At 45.1% G+C, this 17834-nt stretch overlaps 1 protein-coding gene across 5 annotated transcripts in view; it reads left to right on the top strand.

Annotated features, from left to right (window-relative positions):
* PPARA (peroxisome proliferator activated receptor alpha) overlaps window positions 1-17834 on the top strand; it is a 55658-nt gene that overhangs the window by 26392 nt on the left and 11432 nt on the right. For all 5 annotated transcript variants that reach the window (XM_074227281.1, XM_074227285.1, XM_074227284.1 and 2 more), the window contains exons 3-6: window positions 1828-1988; window positions 3304-3442; window positions 4713-4915; window positions 16020-16467. In XM_074227281.1, coding sequence (XP_074083382.1) covers window positions 1828-1988; window positions 3304-3442; window positions 4713-4915; window positions 16020-16467 — 951 coding nt within the window. The remainder of the gene's footprint in view (window positions 1-1827; window positions 1989-3303; window positions 3443-4712; window positions 4916-16019; window positions 16468-17834) is intronic.

Below are 17834 nucleotides of genomic sequence, written 5' to 3'. Positions count from 1 at the left end.
AACAAGTATGAAAAAGGAAGGACCTTGAATACCAAAGAAAGCATTTTGAATTTAATTTTAGAGGGCAGAGGGAACCACTGGACATGTTTTGACTTGGGCTTCAGGGGCTGAATGGAGGATGGACTCTAGTAGGGAAGAGACTTGAGAAAGGCTGACTCTGGTACTGCCTCAGTTGAGGTTTTGGGGTGAGGAGGCCAGCCCTAGCAGAGTGGCAGTGTCTGACAGGCCTTGATGCCATTTTGGACATGAAGGTAAGAGATGAGAAGTTCCAGGATGACTTCTAGGTTTCCAGTCTGGGAGACTAGAGGGTGAGGGTGCCCTCTACAGAAATGAGAAAGGGAGGGGAAAGGGGGAGAAGGGAGGGGAGAAGGGGGGGTTTAGGAGCAAAGATCACAAATTCTGCTTTAGACCTGTTGAATTTAAGATATCTCCTGGACATCCAGGTCAGGATCAATGAACAACAGACAGGAAGTCAGTAGGGTCTGGGACAGACAGCAGTAGTTTCCAGAACTGCCAGCATAAAGGTAGCCATTACATTCTTAAGAGCTGATGAGGTCACCCAATGAAGTAGGCTAGGAGGAGAAGAGCAGAGGGTCCAGGACAGAGCCTTAGGGGACCACCTCTGGTTAGAGGGTTGGCTTGGAGGAGGACCCAGCCAAGGAAACGAGGACCATCAGGGAGAAGGAGGAGAAGCAGGCAAGGAGATCATTTAGAAACAGGCACTATAGAAAGGTCACATCACCTCCTTAATAGCTGAAGTAAATTGTGCATTATCTCTGGTGGTGAAGAACCTGTCAGCCCACCCCATAGACCAGCCTGGTAAGCAATTGAAGGAGAGGGAGCCTTCCCTGCAGAGCTTCCCTGGGAACCACTGTGGTTCAGAGGGGCAGCACTCTGATGTAACCCCGCCATCTGGCCACAAGGCATCCCACTCTGCGCCTTCTGGGCATGTCAGTCAGCCTCTCTCTCCCAGTTTTGCTTACTGGGGGTGACCTGTCAGACCAGTTTCAAAAAGAAGGGCTCCAGCTATAATTATAGTGCTTTTTCCTATCTAATCTGATCCTTTGTTAAACTGTTCCCCTAAAATGTTGCAAGTTCCCAATGAAGAAGGGCCTTGGCTAAAGCATATTGACTTTTTGCAGAAGGTTAAACCATGATAGGCTGGCGAGTGAAGTGAATTATTCAGAGGTTTTCTCCTACCCACAACTTTCTGAGGCTTCCTTTTGGAAGCAGATAGACTGGGGAAAGTTTCTTTAAGCAGACGTGTTCATTGATTAAGAAGAGGGTTAGTTGCCTTCATCTTTCAGGGAGCCTAGAACATAAAAGGAGGGGCCCATGGGAATGCTGCCACATCTATCTGATTGGTCCTTCATACAATCAATCAGCTACCTGTCTTCCTAGGATGTGGAAGGAATTGCAGCTGAAGGAGGCAGGGGAGAGAACCAGAGTTGCCTCAAGTCCCAGAGGGGTAGGAATGGGAGGAGATGGAAAAGGAGTGTGGCTAAGACGAAGGTCAAGGGTTCTTCCCATCCCCCCATCCACTTTTTTTTTAGTTGACCTCAGATGGCAGAGACCATGAATGGGCCAGGCACCCAAAATTACTGGTTGAAATGATTTCCTCCCTCATTGGACCCACCAACTTCCCAGAGTAAAGGGAGAGGCCATCCCCCTCTCTAACCAGATTTCTCTGCAGAGTCCACACTGGCCCAAGAGAATGTTTCCTTCTTGGACTTGTTGGTGGTCCTCTTCAATTTCAGAATGGCTTAGATTGTTCTGCCACTGGGAGACCATGGCTCCAACATTCACCAGACTCCCCTTCTCTCTTAGACACCCTTTCACCAGCATCCAGTCCTTCATCTGTGAATTATGCCCCCGTGGCGGGCAGTGCCGATGATGCTTCCAGCGCCACATTAAATATCGAGTGTAGAATTTGTGGGGACAAAGCCTCTGGCTACCACTATGGTGTCCATGCCTGTGAAGGTTGTAAGGTAAGTGTGACCAGGAGTGCACGCAACCTTGGGGCTATCGTTTCATCAAACAAACGTCTCATCATCAAAAATGGCAAACAAAAGTTATGTGCCTAGGCCTGGGCTTGGGCCATGGACCGTTGGGTGGCCTGGGCCTAGTCTGGACCTCTGAGTCTTCAGCTCCAGAAGAAGGAATGAGGAAATGACTCCCAAAATGACTTCTTCTGGGTGACACTTTTCTTTGTTCTGTCCACCCAAAAAGAAAATTTCACAACCCCAGAAAGATTATTGGTATTCTCAGAAATTCATCTTTTGAAGGCATCTCCACAGGATTCTCCTTTCTATTTGTGGATTCTAAGGAATGGCCATGGGGAGCATCCTGGGAGAGAGGGGCTGTCAATAACTATCACTAACAGCTGTGAATGGAGCCCCACTCACCATCCACACACAGGCTTAGAGAACCATGTTCTCTCAAGGGAAGTATAGAGGGCATCTCTTCCCACAACTTGCAGCTCTCCCAGGCTGGGCCAAGAGCATTCAACTGCAGCCCAAGGTCCAGTCTCATTAAGTAAGAGAGGCCTCAGGGGCAATAATGCAAGGCATTGAGCTGACCCAGGGCCCACCATCAACCTGAGAGAAGGGGTGGGGTCTGTGCTGAAGCCCTCCCAGGCACTGGACATGGCCAGGGTGTGAGTGGTGCCTGTAAATACTACCACCTTGTAAATGCTATGTGAGCTACTGGATCCCTTTGCTCTGGTCATTTTTATGGAAGGTCACTGAATGGTCTCTTCCAATGGACATCTCTGGCATTTCCCTGGAGCTTTGGCTCGGGGGCTAGATTATGGGAGGAGAAAACGGCTTCAGACTGCTTCAGATCTCTCCAGCCCAGGGTTCCCTCCCCAGAGGTTCACATATCCTGTGCTCACTGGGAAAAAGTGAAGAGTTGGGAAACCATTCTCATGGATTAGATCTTTTTTAGCAGAGAATTTGCTTTTCCCTTAAATTAAAGTCAACATTAGGGACACCCTACAGGCCCACATTCTGCAGGCCCTTCCCATAAAGCCTTCGACCCCAGATCTCCCTCCATCCCCCAAAGAGGTTATGGGGACTGGCAACGGTCAGGTTCCCAGATGGACAGGCTTCCTTATATGTGGGGGCCCACTTTAGAGCTCCACCAGCTCCATGGCATAGAAGCCTGTGGACCCCTCCTTTCCCTCAGAGCCCCCACTAAAGAAATCTCAGCATCTTGTGAGACAGCAGAAAAGGATGGCTCAATGGTCTGAGGTTCAAGGCCTAATTCTTAGTGGCTCCTAAATCCTGTGGTCATCTCTCCCAGGGGTTTTTCCGGAGGACCATTCGCCTTAAACTGGCCTATGACAAATGTGACCGCAGCTGTAAAATTCAAAAAAAGAATCGTAACAAGTGCCAATATTGTCGATTCCAGAAGTGCCTTTCAGTTGGAATGTCACACAATGGTAGGTAAGGCAGCCCTCCCTCTCTCTGGCCCTCCCTCCCTCCCCTCTCTTTTTCCTTCCCTCCCTCTCTTCTTTCTTCCCTCCTGCATCCTCCATCTCTACTTCCACCCCTCCCTTCTTTTCAGGGTTTTATTTGTTTTTTGAGAATCTTGCTAGATCCTCTTGGTTAATAACCCTAACACGTTTTTCATTCAAAGAGTTCTGAGGATTTGGGGAGGGGGAGAGAGAGGAGTGGAAATCTCACTGGAAGAAGAAAAAGGGACGGTTTTGTCCCTGAGGAGGAGGATGATAGTTTCCCATACTTCTGTCATTTCTGAATTTGCTTCAAGCCTGAGAGATGGCCTCTGTTAGAGGCCCATCTGTCCAGATGCTTCCATGGCTATGAAGGGAACCTGTGGCTCTAGAAGGCCAGTTTGTTGGTGGTGTTTCACCAAGATGAGCAGGGAGGTCCCCATGAGCAGCTGGGGTTAGATGTGTGGGTAAGGGGGCCAGACTTTGACTCCTCAGGGCTCACCCCTGGAGCAAGAGGAAGAGGCCCCACTGGGGGAAGCCACTGCACATCCCCTAGGAGGATAAACTAACCCAGTTCTCATTACATACATTGACCATCTTCTAGAACAGATTAGAAGAGACTGAACAAGCCTGGGCCTTTATTCTCCAAATCTTTCCAGATGCACCTTCCAAGCCCTGCCCTTAGGCAGGCTCCCCCTCTCTAGTTTCCAAAGTATAGTCTTCCCGTCATCCAAATGTGCTCATCAGGCCCCTGTATCTCTGTGGGTACAGATGGGAACAGAACGAAGGCAGTGGGGTTAGGTAACTTGCCCAAGGTCACACAGCTATGTAATTATTAAGGGACTGAGGTCAAATTTGAACTCAGGTCCTCCTGACTCCAGGGCCAGTGCTCTATCATGGTACCACCTCTGTGCCCCCTTTAACCCATTTTTAAAGTCCAGAACCTACACATTCCATTTCTATGTAAGGAGACATTTGTCATATGTGGATCACTGAGTGCACCATCCTGGGTAGGGACTTATAAATGTTCATTGCCTTCAGCCTACACTCAAATTCTGCCTTTCATGTTCACCTTGACCTTATCATTAGAATGCAAAATCCAACAATACTAGGAAACAGTCTTTATCTCACTTGTTCATTTTGAGCACTCGCTTCATTCATAGCATCAACCACAAGTCATTCTCATTTTAGGCATGAGGCTCTCCCTGTGACGTGTTTTTAATTTCTGTCCATATTTCTCTACTATCTTTCCCCCCAGCCATCCGTTTTGGGAGAATGCCAAGGTCTGAAAAAGCAAAATTAAAAGCAGAAATTCTTACATGTGAACATGATATAGAAGATTCTGAAATTGCAGATCTCAAGTCTCTTGCCAAGCGCATTTATGAAGCCTACTTGAAAAACTTTAATATGAACAAGATCAAGGCCAGAATCATCCTGGCAGGGAAAGCCAGCAACAACCCAGTAGGTGCCTTTGTTTCCGTTTTACTATGGGTTATGGATGAAAGGGCATCAGCATAGAATTCAGAGACCTTAGTGTGATCAGCTCTTTCCTGACTGTTCATTTGCTAAAAGAAGAACCCGAGGCTCTGGGGAGTGAGAGAGGGGAAGAGAAGAGAGGCTTGCCAAAGGCAAAAGGCCAGAATTTGAATACAAGTCTTCTGACATTTATTGCTGCTGGGATCATTATTATTCAGAACTCAGTTCTCTTACTCTGACATTGTTGTAATTTTCCTGGTTCAGCTTGATTCATTCTTCATCAGTTCAGAGAGATCTTCCCAGGTTTCTCTGTATCCCTCATATGCATTATTTCTGGTTGGTCAGTCATTCAGTCATGTCAGACTCTACTTGGGTCTAGCAAAGATGTACAAATGAAAAACTGAGGTAAATAAGGGTTAAGTGACTTTCCCAGGGTCACAGAGCTAGCAAGTAACTGAGGCCAAATTTGAACTCAGGATTTCCCAATTCTAAGCTTTATCCCCCATCATTCCTTCCTGCTCAGCAATATTCCATTGCATTCCTTCATCACATTCCCCAATCAATGGGCATCTACTGTTTTTAATTTTTTGGCTACATGTACTGCAATTAGTATTTGGAGGTCTATGGGGGGGGGTCTTTCTCGGACCTCCTTAAGGTATATGAATGGCTATGGACTCCCTGGGTCAAAGGGTATGGGTAGTTCAGTCACTTTCTTATCCTAGCTCAACACTGCTATCCCCAATAATTGGGTCCCTCTGCAACTCCACCATTAATGCATTAGTGTACTGATCCTCCCACAATCCAGTCTACATTATTTCTCTCTTTTATCATCTTTGCCAATTTCCTGGATGTAAAGTAAATCCTAGAATGGTGTTGATTTGCTTTTCTTTTGTTAAGTTAGTGCTTTGGTGTAATCTTTCACAGTCTTGTTAATCATTTGTAATTCTCTTGAGAAATGTTCATTCCTCTCCTGTGACTATTTTTCAGTAGGGAAAAGAGCAGCTCTTGTCTATTCATCTTCAGAAAACCAATATCCCAAAAGATATGGAATAAAATCAGTGGTTTCTGAGAGGGGCATAGTTCAAGTTCATAACCATTCAACTCATCAATTCCCATTTTTTTCTCTTTGTTTAACATGCTAGAGTGGAAGGAAGGATATCCAAGGAGTCAGAAATAGACCTGGTTTTAAATTCCACCTCAGACACCCACTGTGTCACCTTGGCAAAGTCATTTATTCTCTCAGATAAATAAGGTTATTAAGGTTCCATGTCTGCAAATGGTGTGGTGTGACAGCCAAGGCTATTATCACTTAGGATGACAATGGAATAGAAAACAGAAGAATTTCCATGTTTTGGAGAAAGTGCAATATATCTATGGGAAATTTAAAAAGAGGCTTTTTTTTAATTCTTATCTTGGAAATCCCTTGATTGCTGCCTTGCACCCCTTCCTCCAGGCCCCAGCTCTCTCCACCCCATGATAGTGGCAGGAGCATCACAGCAGAAGGACTGTATGGGCCAACCTGGGAAGGAGCATCTCATCCCCTTAACCCCCTTATCACCCAAACACCTCTCAGCCCACCATCGCCATCCACCACCAGCACTCCCCCTGGTACTGAGAAGCCCTGCTTTCCAGAATCATCAAAGGTCTTCCCAAAGTAGCCAGGATGGTCTCACACTGGAGAAGGAAATCTGGAGTTGCCTCTTTCCAAATGTGGCCAAACAAGTTTCCTTTGTACTAATGAGTAGTTTGAAGTTGTTCTTGTTGTGAGTTATAAAAGGAGATTTTTCCTATTTCACAAGCTGCTTACTTTCATGAACATACCAAGCCTTTTACAGAGCCTTTCATTCTCCAAAATATCCCCAATTAAACAGAAGTTGAAACAAGTCTTATTTATTAAGTTGGTAAAGCCATATCCTGACTGAGCAGCCCAAAGGCTGAAGAGGGCTAGTGATAGGAGTGGTTATGGGAAATGCCTCCTGCTGCATCACCCCCACCCCCAATGGAGAGGAAAAAAGAAAGCCAAAAAATGGCTGGGGGCTTTCCTGCTTCTTGTGGTGGTAGTCTAAAGAAAATCTAAGAGGAGGAATGTGTTTTTTTGGTAACTAAGGAGATAACTGATCACTTAAGAGATTTGGGCTCTCTCACCATGGTCTTGGCCCCTTGGGGTCATTGCAGCTCTCCTAGAGGTAGAGACTGGCCTTGCCAATGACTTAAGATGAAACAAGGTCAGGTTCCTCTGCAGACACACACATGTTCTCTCTCTCTCTCTCTCTCTCTCTCTCTCTCTCTCTCTCTCTCTCTCTCTCTCTGTGTGTGTGTATGTGTGTGTGTGTGTGTCTGTCTGTCTGTCTGTCTCTATCTCTGTCTCTGTGTCTCTCTCAGAGAAGAATCTGTTCTATATTTGATCCTACTAGGAAGGCTGGATGGATATATGGAGTATTTAGGGAGGACTAGACCTCTGGTGTGAGGGTGATGAACCCTTTTGGGGCTCTCCCCTGTGGCTCCACAAGACTGTAGCACATGCAGCAGCTACACCCCAGTAGAAGGTCTTGGCAAACAGGCTAAACCAATAGGCCTCAAACTCATTGATGAGTTAGGGGGATGTCTTCCCCAAGGATGTGAAGACATCCCCCCATGGAATGAAAGAAGAGAACAATTTGTTCCAGCAGCCACAGAGACAGTTAAAGCAGGCCCTGGGAAGCACTTAGAGCCTGGTTAGACATTGAAGATGCCAAGGTCATCCAGTGCAGCCCTGCCATCATCAGTCTTTTGTCTTGCCACCAGATTGGAATGACCCAGGAGGGGAGAATGAGACTCACAACTTTATGCAGCTCTGCCTCCCTTAAGTCCAATTCACCTAGAAATCAAGACAGCACTCTGTGATGTCATTGGTCCTCTTTGAAAATAAAGGATGGTTAAGGAAGGAACAATAAAGGAAGAAGAACCAAGGACAATGTGCCATGGTCCAGAGCTGAAGGTGATGAAGACCCTGCTGGGGCACAGGACCACTTGGTGAATCACATTAAACAGACACCATAAACCTTCCCTGCTGAGCCTGGTGTCCTGCCAGACTGAGCACTGTCCCTCAGTCCATCCATTGGCCCATACTTCACCCCTACATTCTCAGTCACCAAACAAGACAAGAATCTTTCCTGTATCTCCTCTGTCTTGAGGAAAGGCTCTGCTCCCATTGTGATGATGGAAAGTCTTGGGCATCTGGAGATAGGATTTTTTCTTTGGACTTCTACCAGGGGCCTCAGATTATCATCCACAAGACCACACTGACCATTGCTCTTATTTCCAGGCAATGGAGTAGAAAAAAGAGGAGATGGTAGGTAAGATCTGGTACTGACCACAGAAACCTGAAAAAATGGGGCTGGCATACTGAAAAGTGTTGTGTGCGCTGTTCAGATCATATATGCAGACATTCACTGGGGTCTGGCCTGTCCCTAGGCTAGGCTCCGTCCCCAGAGACTGTGACTCAGAATGGGGAGAGGCTGATCAAAAGCTAGGGCCAAGGCCTGCCAACTCTCCTCTTACCTGCAATGTACTTTGGCATCTCCCCTCTTAGAATGTTTGCAGCTTAAACTCCTCCTCTCACAGGGAGCCTTTCTGGATTTCCAACATCACCATGTCATAACTTCATATACCTTTATAGACATCCATGTGTTTTTATACATTTTTATGTCTTCTTAGATGTGTTTGGACTATCTCCCTCATAAAATGTAAGCTCCCTGAGGACAAAGATGGCTTTACTTTTGTCCTTGTTCCCTGGCACAGGGTCTGGCTCATTGTAGATGCTTAATAAATGTTTGTGGCTAGACTGAGAGAATGTAAGAGTTATTAACAGAAACACCAAGGGCTGTGAGAACAGAGGAAGAGGGTACTTCAATTGGGAAGGAGAGGAAAATGGGAAGAACTCTAGGAGGAGATGGCATCAGACCTGGGCTTTGAAGGCTTGATAAGGGAGGAAAAGGGCATTCTGAGGATAAAGATGCCAGTTCAGAGCCTGGAAGAAAGGGTGAGACCAAGGGGGCAGGATAGCTCCTCAGCACAGCCAGCCCACCACACCAGCTTCAGTGGGAAATGATACCATTTATTAGGAACAAAAGCAGAAAGGGTCATAATTATTACCGACTTCCATACCAATTCAGATGGAACTTCAACCAATCATAATAGCTAGTATTTCCATATCTCAGTTTTTTACAAACATTCCCTCATTTTCCTGGGATGGAGGGGTGCTTGTTACCCTCATCCCAATGATGTTCGTCCTTCGCACTCAGGACTGTGGTTGTCCTGTTGGCGATGACATGCCTTGCCCAGTGAAGTTTATTACAGTGAAGGGAGTGTTGTGCAAAGATGTCCTTCTCACAGCCTGTTCCAAATCCATTCCCCCCCAATCCCCCCCTCCTGACCTGATTCGAAGGAAATTGAACTTTGGTGATGATCTGATGCTGTGGGAGGCCTTGTCCAAGAAACCACATGCAACCACCATACAAAGCCACAGTATGGACATCCAGTGACAGAATGGGGACTCCCAGAATATGCGGCTCCACAAGGTTTCAGCACATCCCACTGTGACCTCATGGCTAATCCAGATCTGTCTCTCGATGAGCTAATCATCAACATGGCCTTTAAACCATGGGATACTGTCTGCTGGCCACTCATAGGTCTGCGCTGCCCTGCTTCACTAGTAACTCCCCAGAGTGTTCCAAGGTGCATGGGCCCTTCTCTTGGGGTGAACCCATTTCAGGGTGGCTCTGCCCTTCATTAAAAAAAGGGAATTCTCCCCAGGGCTCCTACTGGATTCTCCAGGATCAGTCACATTACCATACTGGATGCCTTGGGGGTACCCATCTCCATCACTCTGGATTCTGGAATGTGAACCTGAAACTGAGACTTGAGAGGGGAAGTGACTGGGTCAGGGTCACTCAACTGGTCAGATATGAAATGAGGATGCTCTGAAGAAGTCCTCCTGATCATCTGGGATAAGAGACTAAAAAAATCTGGTGAAAACCTCGAATGCTGTTCTTTCCTCTTCTTCCTTCCCGCTCTTGGATTTCATGGATAGCAAACCTTTGCCACATAAAGCCAGCTCCAAGAGTGAGCTGCTCCGAGTCCACCACTGGCTTCTGGGTGGCTCACCTCTTTTCTCTATCATAGCAGAAGTGAGGATGTCATTGTCTTCCATTAGATATGTCAGTGGTAGGAAGACCAGTGGAGAGAAGATGCCTGGGAAAGATCAAGAGAGCTATCAAGAGAATCCTAGGTGAAATCCCAGAACGTGAGGTAGAAGGGACCTTGGATGGGGCAGCTAGGTGGCATAGTGGATAAAGCACCAGCCTTGGAGTCAGGAGTACCTGGGTTCAAATCCAGTCTCAGACACTTAATAATTACCTAGCTGTGTGGCCTTGGGCAAGCCACTTAACCCCATTTGCCTTGCCAAAAACCTAAAAAAAAAAAAAAAAAAGGGACCTTGGAGAGCTTCTAGGCCAAGCCTTCTTACAAGAAGGGAGGCCATGGGAGAACAAGGATTGGAACCCAGGACATCTGCCCACAGTCCACTGGCCTTTTTTTACCATATCACATCGCCCTGCAGAAAAGATCAACACAAGAAAAAAAAAACATTAAACATTTCAGTTTTGTACAAGAGTAAAAAGAACTGGGGTTAAAAGTAAAGGGAAAAGAGCAGATCTGCTGAGTGTCTGTGAATTTAGTGTTAGTAAGCATCCCCCTGTCCATCAGGGGAGTTTGTCTGCTGTGCCCAGCCACACCTAGCTACCTTTGCCCAGGGTGGAAGAAGGAAGGGACGCCCTTCCCATCAATTACCCTGGGAGAGGCTTTCCCTCCCTCCTTCCCTCCATCCCTCCCTCCCCTCCAGGTCCAGGGAGATTAACTTTCTGCCCAGCTTCCCCTTCCCAAGCTTGGCTTTTGAAACTGAGCCCTCAGGAGGAGTGGCAGTGGCAAAAGCCATTGTCATCTCTGGGTCCCTTTCACCTGTTCAAAGGAGAGTCTGGATTTTGGAGGTGGCTGCTGCATCAAGTGCCTGCCCCGGGTAGAGGGGCTTGCTGCAGAATATCCTATCCAATAGGACTCTGAAACTCCAATCCAGGAACAAGGTGGGTGCGGCATGCCTCTGCCTCCAGGCTGCCTGGCTTTGCTCCTATGCCCAGCCAGGCCCACAAGCTTACACTTGATCAAAGGCTTCCCTCCCTCACTGGGGAGAAAAGCTCAAGCAGCCCAATCAGGCCATCTAAGTCTGTGGGACCCCCTTCTGTCCAGACCTCGCATGCACAATGGGATTAGAATCCAGCAGGAATCCCAGAATGGCCGACAGATACTGTTCTCCATTTCATTCATAGATTTCTGACCCAGGGCAGTCTTTAAAGACTGGTGATCAACCACATTGAACAGGCACCCAAGAGAATGTCCAGGTTCCAAAGATTCCCTTGGCTCCATAGAGTCATGGAGTCCAAATGTTGAAAGGGACACCCCTGACAAGTGATGTCTCAGGCTGAACTCAAACACTCACAGTGATAGAGAGCTCACTACCTCATTCACATTGGAAGAAGTTCTGATCAAGAGACAGGTTCATTTTGATATTAAATCTAAATCTGACTTGGAGGTCTTTAAAAGCAGCTATGGAAAGAGATAGACTACTGGCTGTGGGGCCTGGAGGCACTGGCTAGAATACAGCTCTTTCTTTCTCTATGGGATCATTCTCTCTGAGTTTCAGTTTTGTGATATGCAAAGTGGGGGGCAGGGGATAGGGATCAAACTTGTCCCAGTGACTGCACAGGATCTCCAGAATAAGTAATATAGCAGATCTCTAAAGTGCTTTGTAAATCCCATGATGTTCCAATATTTCACCGTTGCAGGGAAGGATGGGAAAGAAGAGATGTTCATATGGATGGGGCAGGGGTTCCTTTTTGGGAGATTTTGTGCTGTTCACATCAAATCATGGGAAACTTCAGGGCCTCCAAGAAGAGCTCCAGATCCACTTCTGCATTACCCAATGAACCCATCAATTCAGCTTGCAGCCCGTCCAGACATTTTCATCCTCTATGAAGATAACACATGTCATTCCAACACATGCTCCTCAGGCATGTTGGGGGTCCCTACCTCCTCATCCATTTCCACTTATGCAGGAGACTCTAAATGAGGTATTATGGGGACAGAATGATCACCCCAATTTCTTTTGGGCACCCTTCTTTGTACTGGCCTTGGAGTTACCCTAGTGAACTCCAAACTTAGCCACAAGACCAATTATCCAACAATCTTTGTGGTCTCTTCTATTGCCTCTTTGTGCCTCAGTGTTTTTTTAACTCAAATGTCAGACTTGCCCAAATGATGAGCTAGGAATAAATGGAATTGACCCCTGATTTTGGCCTGTCACTGGTGTGACCAGTATCCTCACCTTTTTTGACATCTGAACATTCAGGAAACAAGCCCAAGGCTCTTCATGTGGTAATAGGATACTGGCTCTGGCTTCAGAGGAACTGGGCTGAAAATTTGCCTCTGTGACCTGCTGAGACTTCGGTTCTCTTATTTGTAGTCAGAAATCATCTCCTTGAACCTGAAGGTAGTCCTAGAGGATGACCTCTGATGACCTTCTAGCTCATCCAGTATTAAGTAGCAAGGACAGAGCCCAGGGACATGCCACTAGAGACCTCCTCCATTTCTGCCATTGAACTTTTAGTCACTACTTTTTGGGCCCATCCAGCCAACCAGTCCTCAGTCTACCTAATTGTATTACTGAAATTTCTCTCCATCTTCTTCATAAGAATGAGAGATTTTTGTTCTCCTGCTTTGCTGAAATCAAGGTTAATGATATCTATGACAGTCTTAGGATCTGTTTGAACCACTAAGAAAAGAGATTTGAATTGGACCTGGATTCTGTGCTGCCAGCAACACCCCAGATGAGGAGGAGAATCTTTTCACCAAACTCAAGGTGACACCTTCAAGGGCAGCTCAGGGCAACCTGCCCAAGGTCACACACAGAAGCCAGGATGTCAGAGGCAGGACTTCCTCATTCTGAGGCCAGAACTTCTCCCTCCCTTAACAAAGCAGCAAGTTTAGTACATCATGACCTGGGCCATTAATTCACAGAAGACAATATTCAGGAAAAGCATCTATGGTAGAACTCATGACCCTAGATGTCTAGACACAAGTCCACAAAGCAGAAAGAAAGGTGACCTAGAGACCACTGGAGCTCTCCTCTGGAGCCCCATCCCCAGGTGATGAGGAAAAGAGCAGAGGAAAGGGAGAACCCTGGCACGCCTTCCACACTGTAGTTATTTCTGGGATGCCTTTCTCTAGCCTTTTTCTTTTCAATTTAAAGCCCTCTGGATTGGAAGGCAGATTGTGAGATCAAAAGTGAGATTCACACAGGCCTTTCCAGGAAATTGCTAGCTGGAGAGCACACCTTCAGCCAGGGGAATGAAATCAAGGAAGTCCACCCAGGGGAGGAGGAGGCCCCAGCTGGGACGAGCCTTGGGGGCAGCTAAGGACAATGAAAGGCTACCTCTAGAGGAAGCATCTCCCAACCATAGAGGCAGTGGGTCTGGGCTATGAAGCAGCTCCTGGGGAGGCAATTTAGTGCTTTCTAGGGCCCTCCAGGCCTCCTACTTCCCTGGAATGTCCCACTTTGAAGATTCTCTTCTCTTCCTTTGAAAATTGGGACATTTGCCCATCCCCAGCTCAGCTGCACCTCCCCTGCTGTCAGATTTTCTCAGAGATCTCTGACAGTAGCTCAATAGTCACTTCCACTAATGATTTAGCCTGGTGTCTTCTATGAAAAATACCTGAGCAAGGACAGAGTGGCCTCCTAATAACTTGAAGTTGGGTGGATAGAGACTTGAACTCTCCCACTGACATTTTTTCATTATAGGACCACTGGCCAGTCATCTCTCTGAGCCTCCATTTCCTCATCTGTAAAGCCTGGAATCACAGTTGTGGTACCCTCCTTCCAAGGTCATTAGGTGGCTCCAGTGCTGTAATGTCATGAAACACATGGGAACCCATGGGCAAGAAGAGACAGTCATGTGGCTGGGGCAGAGGTTCCTTTTTGGGAGAGATTTTTGTGCTGTTCATATCAAATCATGGGAAACTTCAGGGCCTCTGAGAAGAGATCCAGCTCCACTCCTGCATTACCCAATAGTCTGCTCAGGAAAAATCCAGTAGTGAAGACTGTCTAAGATGAGGACTTGCTAGTAAGCAAGGGCATATGTATTATGGAGACTAAAATTTTTTAACATTTTGAGTTCCAAATTCTCTCCCTCCTCTCCCCTCCCCCCCATATTAAGAAGGCAAGCAATCTGAAATAGGTTCTACATGTGCAGTCAAGCAAAACATATTTCCATATTGCTCATGGTGTGAAAGAAAACACAGGAGAAAAAAAGAAAAAGGAAAGTTTAAAGTAGTATGTTTCAATCTGCATTTAGACTCCATCAGGTCTCCCTCTGGAAGTGGATAGCATTTTTCATCATAGGCCCTTCAAAATTGTCTTGGATCATTGTATTTCTGAGAATAGCTAAGACATTCACAGTTGATCATTGTCCAATATTGTTCTTACTGTATACAATGTTCTCCTGGTTCTGCTCATTTCACGTTGCATCAGGGTCATGTAAATAAATCCAGGTTTTTTTTCTGAAACCACTGCTTGCCATTTCTTAGAGTGCAATAATATTCCATGAAGATCATAGACCATAATGTTCAGCCATTTCCCACTTGATGGGCATTACCTCAATTTCCAAGTTTTTACCACTACAAAAATTTTGCTTTAAATATTTTTATTTAATATTTATTATTTAATAATATTTAAATAAATATTTAATTTAATAAAATTTAAATAAACATTCAATAATATTTAAATATTAAATACACATAGGTCCTTTTCTTTTTTTTTTAATTCTCTTTGGGATAGAGATCTAGTGGTGCCATTTCTAGGTCAAAGAGTATACACAGTTTGATAGCCCTTTGGGCATAGTTCCACATTCATTTCCAGAATGGGTGGATCAATTTAGCATAGACTTAGTTCTTTTCAGCAATACAGTGATCAAAGACCATCTCAGAAAACTCATGTTAGCAAATGCCATTCACGTCCAGAGAAAGAGCTATGGAATCTGAATGGAGATCAAAGCCAACTATTTTCATTTAATTTTTTTTCCTCATGCTTTTTCCCTTTTGTTCTGATTCTTCTTTCACAACGTAAATAATGTGAAAATATGTTTGATGTGATTATACATACATAACCCATGTCAGAATGTTCACTATCTTAGGAAGGGGATAGGGGAAGAAAAATTCAGAAATCAAAATCTTAACAAAAATGAATGTTGAAAACTATTTTTACGTGTAATTGGAAAAAAATACTATTAATTAAAAAATAAGATGGAATTGGATCAATTCACAATTCTATCGATGGTGCTTTAGTGCCAATTTCCCCACATCTCCTCCAATATTTGTCATTTTCCTTTTCTGTCATATTAACAAATCTGATGGTGTGAGGTGGTACCTGACTTGTTTTATTTGCACTTCTCTATCCAAAAGTAATATAAATTTTTTTTTCAGATAACTGCGGATAAGTTTGATTTATCTGTCTAAAACTGCCTGATCATATCCTTTGATCATTTATCAAACGGGAAATTTATTGTTATAAATTTGACTCAGTTTTCTATATGATTGAAAATGAGGCCTTTATCAGAAAAACCTGTTATAAAAAAAATTTTTCAGTTATTATTACTGGGTACTTCCCTCCCTCCATTATACTGATGAGGAAACTGAGGCTAAGGGATTAAATAACTCACTGAGACTATACAAATCACAGCTCTAGGCCTGGAAACCAGGAGTTCTGCCAGTCTCTAAAGCCCTCCATGCTTTCTTCTGTTCTACTGAAATATCTTGTATGTGTTTTGCTTTTTCTTCCCCTAATTTAGGGGGAGGAGACCCTTCAAGACCCCCTCCCCTCCACTGTATCCAGGCCAGTGCCACTTCTCCCCTGCAGCAGTTGAATCAACAGGTTACAACTAACTGTATCAGTGCCTTGATAAAACCATTTAAAAACAAGCTGTTTTGGTGTCTTCTTCCATAGCCTTTTGTCATACATGACATGGAAACCCTATGCATGGCGGAAAAGACACTAGTGGCCAAGCTGGTGGCCAATGGGATCCAGAACAAGGAGGCAGAAGTCCGGATATTCCACTGCTGCCAATGTACCTCGGTAGAGACTGTCACAGAGCTGACGGAGTTTGCTAAATCAATCCCTGGCTTCGCCAATCTAGACCTGAACGATCAGGTGACTTTGTTAAAGTATGGGGTTTATGAAGCCATATTTGCAATGCTGTCGTCAGTAATGAACAAAGATGGGATGTTAGTGGCCTATGGAAACGGTTTTATAACCCGCGAGTTCCTGAAAAGTTTGAGAAAACCTTTTTGCGACATCATGGAACCTAAATTTGATTTTGCAATGAAATTCAATGCCTTGGAACTGGATGATAGCGACATTTCTCTTTTTGTGGCTGCTATAATTTGCTGTGGAGGTGAGTAGTTTTAAAAGTTAGTCATCTTGGAGGTGGTAGTTATTTCTTTTTTTGAAACCTTTCTTGGGAAATTGAAAAACCACACTTACTAACTATCATTAGGCATTTCAATGAACATAATTTAAAAACTAAGATCATACATAAACTGAATTGTTCAAAAGGTTTTTGGTTTTTTAAAGAGTAGATTAACCAAAAAAAAAAAACCCTACTTTTTAAGCCTCTTTGCCTCTGAGCTCTTCTCCTGGGTATGTTTTGTAACTTATTCAGCTTTTAAATTTGATGTTTTTTAAGGTTTGTGCTAACAGGGTAAGTGACTTGCCCAGGGTCACCCTGTTAGTAAATGGCTGAGGCCAGACTTGAACTCAGAATTCTATACATTGTGAGGTCCCCTGGCTGCCCAACAACAATAAGTCTGCTTGATTGTAACTTCAAACTGTACCATTCTTGCTTTGTATTTTTTCACATGAATTATGATTTTAATGGCTCGATGAAATTCCCATCTTGCTGTATCAGTTTACTGACCCAGTTCAACCCTACTAGCACTCATGTTTTCTCCCTCTCAATGTACGCACCTTGAGGGCAGACCCTGCCTCTGCTTTGCACAGTGCTAGAGCCATTCTCTTTTTTTGTTTTTCCTTCATGATTCTTCCTTTCCCATTATTTTGCACTCTCAAGTAAAGTAGTCTGAGTATTTTGGTACAGATAGGCATAGTGTTGGGGGGGGGGGGGTAGGGATATTCCTGTTAATGGGCTCATTGGAGCAAAGGGAATGATCTATAGGCTGACTGGGTGTGCCCATAACCGACAGCAGTGTACCCATAACATGCCCATTTATGGCTCATCACCTAGCTAACTTGAAGCTCTCATCTTCCCCAACGGAATGGGTCTCATTTAGTTGGCCAAGTTTTTGACTTGCATTTTCCTGGCCAGAGCAGTCATTCAGGTGTCAGCAGACATCCAAAAATCTGAGGATTTCTCTTGGAGACCATGTGATCCTTACTTACATAGGTAATTGGCATTCTGACAGAACTTTAGGGTAAAGATTTTCCCCCAAAAAAGATTTCTCTCCTTTGAATGTCATTGTTGCTCCCTGCTGCTCATAAGATTTAAAAGCTGCTGTACTTTGGAGGCCTTCAATGTGTATGTGAGCCTCCCTGCCCTGCAGGGAAGTTGGCTCTCCTGTCACCAAATGCTTGGCTTGCTCAGACACCTTAAAATAGACCTGCCTAGGGCCAGCAGGGGCTGTCCCCAAAAGAACTCTGTCGACAGGAGCAAAAGAGGTCATTTGTGCTCTGACAGACTGACCTTGCCTAGCCCTTTGGGAAACGGAAAAGCTGAAGACTCCATCACTTTTCCTTAAGGGAGTC

Source organism: Macrotis lagotis, chromosome 2, assembly GCF_037893015.1.
Source record: "Macrotis lagotis isolate mMagLag1 chromosome 2, bilby.v1.9.chrom.fasta, whole genome shotgun sequence".
Taxonomy (NCBI): domain Eukaryota; kingdom Metazoa; phylum Chordata; class Mammalia; order Peramelemorphia; family Peramelidae; genus Macrotis; species Macrotis lagotis.
Note: the sequence above shows the minus strand (reverse complement) of the source record. Positions and strands in the feature narration are given on the sequence as shown.